Source organism: Podarcis pityusensis (genome assembly GCF_964106645.2).
Source record: "Podarcis pityusensis genome assembly, chromosome: 12".
Lineage (NCBI taxonomy): Eukaryota > Metazoa > Chordata > Lepidosauria > Squamata > Lacertidae > Podarcis > Podarcis pityusensis.
Genome location: NC_138037.1, coordinates 27,279,552 through 27,288,873, shown reverse-complemented (window position 1 = coordinate 27,288,873; position 9,322 = coordinate 27,279,552). Strand labels below are relative to the sequence as shown.

At 37.5% G+C, this 9,322-nt stretch overlaps 1 protein-coding gene across 5 annotated transcripts in view; it reads right to left on the bottom strand.

Annotated features, from left to right (window-relative positions):
- Nucleotides 1-1,864: 1,864 nt before the first annotated feature.
- Nucleotides 1,865-9,322, bottom strand: part of ANKIB1 (ankyrin repeat and IBR domain containing 1) — a 56,024-nt gene continuing 48,566 nt past the window's right edge. For 3 of the 5 annotated variants that reach the window (XM_080975612.1, XM_080975614.1, XM_080975613.1), the window contains exons 18-20: nt 6,205-6,316; nt 5,832-5,965; nt 1,865-5,423 (exon numbers count right to left, since the gene is read on the bottom strand). In XM_080975612.1, the coding sequence (XP_080831738.1) occupies nt 4,674-5,423; nt 5,832-5,965; nt 6,205-6,316 (996 nt within the window). In that variant the 3' untranslated portion in view covers nt 1,865-4,673. The remainder of the gene's footprint in view (nt 5,424-5,831; nt 5,966-6,204; nt 6,317-9,322) is intronic. The other 2 variants (XM_080975616.1, XM_080975615.1) reach the window with 2 other exon arrangements.

Here is a 9,322-nt window from a genome sequence, read left to right as displayed (position 1 = left end):
TTTAAAACCATCATGAAATATGTTGAGGAAGCAAAACTATCGGCTAGCTAAACAACATTTTTTTAAGAGTGAGCAATAGGTAAATGTTTATTTAAGGGTATAAATTCACTAAATTTCTTGCATGTACATTTTAAATGGGATATCAAAATTTTGTATGAAGTACTCAAAGACCTTCTCCTCAAAGACACAGATCAACTTCAAAATTGAATATGAACCTATTAAAGTCCAATTTGACTATTCCTATGCTCATACTTACGTAGCCAAAACTGAAACACCAATGCACAAGAGATGTACCATCAGGCTCTGGGCAACCTCAGGATTTGCAGGTACTCAGGGCCCCTTATTGAAAATGGAGTTGTGGTGGCAGGCTGGGATTAAGCATATTTCTACCACACCACCAGAAACCCCAAATGGGGAAAACCTGAAACAGGCCAATGAGCATTCTCTGTAGCCAGGGATGCTGTTTTGGAGAGAAAACCTGGAAATGGAAGGTACCATTGAAGGGTGTTACTGAGTGGGTACTAGGATACCAGCAGGTGGGTACTGTTATCACTTGAAGAGGCAGAAAACGTCATCCTTTTTTTGGATGTGGGATCCTTTTCCTGTAGAGGGCAGTCCCCCTTTGGCTTTTCAAGGGTAAAAGGTAAAGGGACCCCTAACAGTTAAGTCCAGTTGTGAATGACTCTGGAGTTGTGGCGCTCATCTCGCTTTACAGGCCAAGGGAGCTGGCGTTTGTCTGCTCCGCAGTCAGTTTTTCTGGGTCATGTGGCCAGCGTGACTAAGCCGCTTCTGGCACAACAGAACACCAACACCAGAGCAGCACACAGAAATGCCGTTTACCTTCCTGCCAGAGCGGTACCTATTAATCTACTTGCACTTTTTGGGGTGCTTTTGAACTGCTAGGTTGGCAGGAGCTGGGGCCCAGCAATGGGAGCTCACCCCGTTGCGGTGATCTGACCCGCCGACCTTTTGATTGGCAAGCCCATGGCTCAGTGGTTTAGAGCACAGCGCCACCCACATCCCATTTTCAAGAATAGAGGTCTACAATTTGCATTGGTGGTGCCCTAATGCCCACTTGAGAATGCAGCACATAAAGCTCTGAACAGAAGGGCTCTACACATTGGGCCAGTTGTTCTCGCTAGTTCTAATTAACCAACTTTTTGGTGATGAGGGAAAAGTGAGGACTAAATCCAGTCCCGATTCCCATCCTGAACAGCTGATTGGTGATATTTTTGAACTTTGAACAGGTTGGAGAACTGTGCATGTAGCAGCTATTTCTTTATGTATTTTTGCTATCCTGATTCCTAGCTAGATCAGGGATGTGTCTACTTAGACATTCTGTTCAATATGTAAACTATTAAGCAACGACCATATCAGCTCCCCCTTGTATCAACAGAATCAAGCTAACCAGATTAGTGAGCTGTATAAACCTACTGATGTACTGGACTTCTTTGTCTTTACACCGCCCCCCCCCCCCATAATTTCCCCTTTCCATAGCTTTAAAGTTAACTATATCAAATAACCCAATTATTTAAAACTCCATGCAGTTCAGCTACTTGGGTAGATACCTTGGTTCCTTATTAACTTTTTAAGTATCTCTGCACACAGTACTTACTTAATGTTACATGACACTTTAAATACATAATAGTAGGTTGGATCCAAAAGTACTTAAGTGAAACTAAATCAACAGATGCTCTTCCACAAGAGCTTGTGCAAGCATATTGATTGCTTTATTAGATTGGTTTAGTAGCAATGTACAACGCTTGCAGAATAGGACCAGATGTTATTTTCTTTCTATTCCCAGTTCTTTGGCTCCAATCCACTATTTGTTAAAGAGAATTAAAATTAATGAGACAAAATGAAATTAGATTAAGTAATAAATGTTTAATCAAAGAATTTTACATATTATTAACAGCATTCATTTGGCCAAACATCTACATGGTTGTAATATCCTACTGTATATAAAGTGGGAATGTATCAAGTATAGACTATGAAAGTGCAAATAGCATTTTCAAGATTATTATTTTTACATTACAAAATTAATTGGTTTACAAAATAGGCTTGCCAAACTTTCTTTCTGAATTGCAAATTCAATTACTGGGGTGGTCTTAAATTTAAATAAGTACCAAGAAAATACAAATTTAATATGCTAAATTTCATGCTCAGAATAAAGTCAACACAGGAACAATGGTGTATACTGCACAATCTAAACCAAATTACAGTAAAACCAGAACCCACAAACTTCACTATTCGTCACAGAGAGCACTTGTACATATCTTCTCTTAGCTTTGCAAGACATCTTAATGCAATACACAAAATCTGTGTGAGGATTGTCCTATTTGGAAATTATAACTCAAGGATGCTGTATGTGCGTCTCAAATTAATTTCAGTTTAAAACCAATTAATGAGGATAGAATCTTCAGGTCCTATTTTTGGTTAAGAAGATTTTATACCAGACAGCTGTTTAAATAGTTTCTCAAGGCTGAAAATAGGTTCAACATCAATACCTTCGGGATAGGGCAGTTAGAAGCCAAGCTAGAAAATGTAATGGATCTACAGAATACAGTGAACAGAGCAGCGAACTATTCCTTCTAAATAAACTTCTAGAAGAAACAGATTTATTTTTTTAATTTTGGAGTAAATAATTAATATGTAGTTATTTAGTATTATGAGCCACAGGGACTGCAAGATTCCAACAGTAATCTTTAAATGAAAGAGTTAAAATACTTTTTCTTGTAACTCACAGTAATCAATATACATACAACCTTATTTCCCATCATAATACTTTACTATACACAGTCAGTAGCGAGAAACCTTTATATCAGACATCAGCAGATCTCTCATATCGTCAAACATAAAAATGGAACATTTCACCTATTTTCCTTGTGTTATCCTAGGATTCGATTATATGCAAGCAAAACAGCAATTTAAACAATTTCTTCTAGTTAAAATTACAAACTGCATCACTGTAACTTACAATGAGGTCTTGATGCTTTTAAGCCAATCTCAACAAGAATTTTCTTCACAGTAGGACACCACTAGGGAAGGAATTTTTTTTCTTCCTTTTACATTAAACAGCAACCACACACCAAACAAATATTGTGCAATTGAAAGAATACACAGTAGTGTTTTCATTATTTATATAAAAACTTTTGAGCATTTAGGGTATGATACTTCCCAGTGTCGGCACAGTGTCTGCATAGAGGGATCTGCACAGAGGGGTTTTTCTAAAGAACCCCTTTTCTCCCCTCCCTTTCAGAATGCATGCCCTGGTGGCACACTTGCCCTGTTCCACTCTCAGGCTCTCTCTGCTCAAGATGCAGAAGTCAGATCGCACAACTTGAACTGTATTGAGCAGGAGGGCTTGGCTGGAGATAGATGAAGCACACACAGATCTGGTGCAGCCTGAACTGCCATGGCATGCATGCTGGGAGGGGGAAATGGGGCTCAGCTGATTTGTATGGGGATCCTTCTATGTGTTAGCACCACACCTGCGTAGGGAGGAATTTTACGCTATGTCATTATTTACCGGAAAGGCAAGGCCATGAGTGGTTTTTATGGAGGCTTTTGCACTTCATAGCATAGTAACTCCAGAACAGATAACTACTCATTCAACTGTGGCAACTATCTATTTGAGTTCGGCAAAGGCACGGTAACATGTTGCATGTAATATGTATTATTAAATCTTTATTGTGGGACTGCCTCTAATGTCAAGAAATTTCAAACTTCTTTATTTTATAATTATCATTAAAAGCAACTGCACTGTGCATAAAATGTATTGTTAATTATGAAAACAAAAGGCATATGATTGCACTTCATTAAAGTGTCTTTTCAATACAGCATAGCTGCTGCTAAATCAACTATTTAAAATAACTGTTCTTAACAGTAGTATTAGGCTTAATTAACTTAAGGTACAGCTTATGTTAATGCAGTCACCATGGCAATAACTGCCAGTTAAATTTGGAAAAGCATTTCTTTCAAGTGGTCCTTCTATCACTAATAATTATAGGTGCGCTTTAAAACAGCAATACTGCATACTTTTTGTGTTGAAGTTGTTTGCTATTTACAGTTTGGCACATCTGTACTGTAAATAGACATTAAAAAAAAAACAATTTTACTTAGAAAAGAATATCCACTCCTTGGTTTGTGAAGCAGCACTGAAGAGAAGTATTCGTATACCTCAATTCACACTGCAGGTTAAAGATTAGTTGGGGAAAGGCAATGAAAAAGCAAGGTATAAAAAATACTGCTAAACACTGGTTTGTTAGAAGACAATTCAAATAAGGGGGAAAGAGGAGAGAATGGTTTTGTAGAATCAATAATTCAAATGCTCAGTGAGCCTTTAATCCACACTTTCAAGTTAAGGATCACCAGCCTAAGGCTAAATAGATGCTGCATTGTATTAGGAATGTGGAGTACAAACTATTTCTCTCTCTTCAAAGTGAACAGAACACTGTCAAATGCAATGGAAATTCCCTGAAAGGTTCACATAACCATCGTAAAGAACTTAAAGGGAATTCCTATATATTCCATCTCCACACCACGGATAAACAACCAAGCTCTGCTTATGTGGGCCAAAGTCTCCAGAATGCTTACTCCACATAGTGTACCGCTGGCAACTGCCTAGCCATTTTGGCTCCATAATCAATTTCTGTGTTCAGGCTTGTTTGTGTTCACACCAAATGTACATGTTCATTCCACTCAGTTGAGCTCTGAGATATTTGACTTGAAACATCTCCTGAAGCATCCACTTGGCTAGCTGCCTCCCCAGCTGAGTCCCCACTTGGTGGTACTGCTTCTCCTGTAATAACATTCCCAACAGCACCACTCTCTTCTGTCTGGGTGCTTCTACCTTCATTTTTGAGCGAATCCTCAAAAAGTGCATGCTCCTCCAGAGGGTCCTGTCTTGCATCAGGAACATGTGGTTGCTCCAATGACCCCTCTTCAGTACTGGGTTGCTGTGAATCATCATCAGTTTCCGTACTTGCTGAAGGAATGAGTGCAATACTTTGAGGATTCATGTCATGGAACCAGGCCATAATGTTCCCAAGGAGATTTTCATTTATATTAGGATCTTGGCTACTTGAATCAGCTTCACTAGATGTTGAATACAGGCCACTTCTTGCATCACTGAAGGTGTGAGAACTAAGATGGTCAGTTGAAAATGGATCACTATCTGCACTTAGTTTCATCAGACTATCACCAAGTTCTAGAAGTTCAGAGCTACTTAGAGCAGCTCGTGGATTATCTATACTTATGGGACCAGAGTCCAGCCTTGTAGGCAATGAAGTACCTATTGCTCCTAAGGAAGCTTCATTGGTTAGAAAGTCTCTGGTTTCATCAATAACTAAACCAGATTCTTGCAATGATAACTGAATAGCAAGCAGAATGTTTGGGTCATCTTCATCCAAGGAGCTTAAAGCCTAAGAGAGAGATTAGAATAATTTTCAGAATAAATGCAATATATTTATATCTATATGCACACATCTACAATCATTTACTTAGAGCAGCGTTTTCCCCCTAAATAGCTTCCAATTTCCAAGAAGAAATTATGCATTCAAGAGAATACAATTTCATAATACTTAAATTAAGGTAATTTTTTTGGTGTGAGACTAATGTCCAAAAGATGCTAACTCAGACACAAGTCCCATATAAATTCATGGTACTTCCAATTAAACCTGTTTAGGAGCTTAGGTGTTCAAATTATTGACAACCAGAGTTAGCTGACAAATTAGCTAACTAAAAGCAGAGGCATGCAAGATACAGATACAGGAAAGAAAAGAAAAAAGAAAAGAAAAGAAAAGAAAAGGGAAAGTCACAAAGGAATATACCTGCAGAGAATCTTGGTTTTCAGAGTGACTAACAGGAGTATAGTCATGAAGAGAAGAGCTGTGAAGAATACTCATGGAAGCTGAACTCACCATGGAATTACCATGTCTTCTGTTACTACCTGGTTCTTGAGTATCTGTTCAAGAAAAGAAAGTTTATCCCTTAATTTTACTGAGAAATCTCGTCACCAGATACTCCAAACCACATTCAGTTAGGCTACACATGATTTATTTTGGCATTTAAGGCTTGCTAATCAAACACTAACAAATTGCTTCATTGAAAATAAACTACAATCTACAATTATACAGAATTCCTCTTTAAAAAGAAGGAATATCGCTAGCAAAAAAGTAAAGAGAACTTCTATACAAGTCTCACCTAATGTGCTTTCACTAGGGTCATCGGGATCTGGAGCATTACTAAGCAGGCTGTGCATGTCTCCACGTCGACGCTGTCTGTGCCTCCTCCGATACTGAAATTCAGCATATTCCTGCATAAACCAAACGTTACAAAATACAGGGGAGCATGCAATAATAGTTTTGGGCATAACAAACAGCACATTTAAAGAAAAAAAAAAGAGTGCCTGTGATTTTATGCATTATAAAATCACTTGTTTTCATAAAAGTAAATAGCAGCCTATACCATGCAAGCTTTTTCAAAAGAAAAATTGGACAGATTACACAAACTACTAAATTAAACTAACAAGACTATATAAAGCTGCTGCTGAACTGCTTGCAAATCTTACTGCAAGAATACCAAGGCATATTTATCTTATATAAAATATTTATACATTTTTATACTTAGTGTTTAATTGCTTTCCCCAAAAAGTTTGTGTATTATATTGATGAATTTTACAATTGCCTAACATTATAATACCACATGGCTCATCCTCAGGCAAAAACACTGGCTTATCTGCATCCATTTCAGCAATGCTTAAAATGTTAAGGATGCACTTAGGGTGTTTTATAAAGTTAGGCGTGGGTATAAGAGGCTAGTATAGAAAACAAGATTTATGTAATGGAAAAGGGTGCTTATCAATAAAGTACAGTAAAAAGTACAGTACAGGGAATTATTATGTGTTAATCAGATGCTCATGTTCTCTATTGGTTATCACTGCTTTGATCTAACAAGCTGGATAAATAAAAAATTGTTTCCGTTATGGGCAAAACGGTTTGTGGCAATATCAGTGCTTTCAGATATCAAATACAGTGGTGCCTCGCAAGACGTTCCGCGAGTTTTGTCGTCTTGCGATTTTTTTTGTCTTGCGAAGCACGGTGTCGGGAAAGTTTTGGAAAAGCTTCAAAAATCACCAAAGTCTTTAAAAACCTCAAAAAAGGCTACCACACGCGTTCTATGAGTTGCTCCTCGAAGTCAAGTCGCAACTGTATTAACGGTGTTAAGAAAAAGGAAACAAACTTGCAAGACGTTTCCGTCTTGCGAAGCAAGCCCATAGGGAAAATCGTCTTGCGAAGCAGCTCAAAAAACGAAAAACCCTTTCGTCTAGCGAGTTTTTCGTCTTGCGGGGCACCACTGTACTACAACTTTGTAATAGGAAAACAAAAAAGGAAGTTTCTCGCAAGCTTCAGGAATGGAGCAATCAAGGCTAATTTTAAAGCCAAGTCTTGAACCTGTTTTTTTAATTAAATAAATAAATAAATAAATAAATAAATAAATAAGGACTGCATAACTAGGATTAATGCAGCAATGGACTTAAATGTTAGCATATTTAGGCTGCAAGTCTATCCCCATTTACCTGAAAGTAAGCCCTTCTGAATTCAATAGGACTTACTTCTGTGGGGCTGAACTGTTAGGTTTTCAGTAATTCTGAAAAGCTATTTACATAGTTTCAACACTGATATATGAGTTTTATACATCAGCCAAAACATTGCCTTAAAAAAAGAAGGCCAAGTCTATTTACTTTAGCTAATTTTTGCCCAGTAAAGTAGTCTAATATGCAATAATCCTGTGCCTGGTGAATTTATTTTCAAAAAGAATTCAAAGAGTATAGCCTTGCACCAATTCAAAGATTTACTTTTCTATATCAACATGTAGCTTTCTCACAGCTGCTCAAAGTAGCTGCAAAGCATCTATCAAGAATACACTTTGCTGAAATATGTTTCATTAAATTATCCAAGAAAATCAATTGTTAAGAATCATGGCTAAACAGAATGTATAACTGTACTTAAGCATGCTTTCCTGCCATGTCCCCCCCTGTCTTGTGTGAACTAAGTTCCTCTTTGCAGAACTGGGAGATTCTTGTTGAAAACCAACAGGCATTAACAAGAAACAGACTGGGATAAAAGCATTGCTACATTTTTTGAATGAACAACAAAATGGCAGATGAGATTGAAGCTAAGCACAACATGTCAGAGTTTTTAATGCCAAATAAAGCAAGAGAGCGTTTTCCAGTGTTCACTAGAAAACTCAGTAAGAATGCCACCTCAGTGTACTGTTACTGTGGAAAAGACAGGTCATGTTAAGATTTATTAAAGGTCTTACTAAAAATGCGAAGTTTGAGGGTATCTGGTGGTCTCTCTTACTCGATTAGAAGAGCTCCACTTTCACAGCTAGATTTTTTGAGACAGGACAGCGATTGCCCATGATTCTTGGTATGTATGACATTTTACAATTTTAGTTTGCAGGTGTTTTCTCCAATAAGGTGTGTGGGTGCTAGGTATCTGTAGCTCCACTGCATCATTTAATTTTCTCTTTTATTGTGTTATTTCTTTTATAATTTTTCTTGTTCTATTTGTCCTTTTTCAGGTTTGTATCTGCTTTCTCTACTTATGTAACAAAATGAAATAAAGACATATTTGATAAAAAAAAGAAGTCCTATGGAATTCAATGGGGCTAGGATTTTTAGGGGTCATTTTCATAATTATTGGGAATTATTGGGAACCAAGTATTATAGGATGAACTGGGAAAAGCAAGCAAGTTCATTTGCCTATAAGAAGCAAGCTATATTCTTGCAAGCATACTGCTGTTCGGCAACAATAGAAAAGGAAATATGCAGAAATGTGTGGATCTTACAAAAAAACCCAAACATCACACACTAGAAAACCTATCTAACTCAGGGATTTTCATACTTGAGGCAGGAACAGAGGCTGCAAAAGGAACAAAATGTAAAATTAACCTATTCAGATCAATCTGGTGTGGTTTTAAGTAGTATACTTATTTCTTCCTGGTGTGTTTTGCATCTGATGACAAATTTTGTACAAAATTTAAACTAAAGAGATATGCATCTCTGGTTAGATGCCTGTGTCTCACTACAAGTACAAGCCTGCACTCACATACATTTGCATTTCCCTGAAATGGAAGATGCTTAAATACATACAGCTAGGAGGAAAGAAAAAGGGAGGGAAATTAAAAACAGGGTGCCAGCACCAGAGTAATATAGATCATTACTGATCGCTGGCCTTGATTAAAGAGCCAACTCAGAATGAGGAACAGAAAGGTATTTCGTCTTACAGAACTGGCATGGATCCTCTAGGCCCAT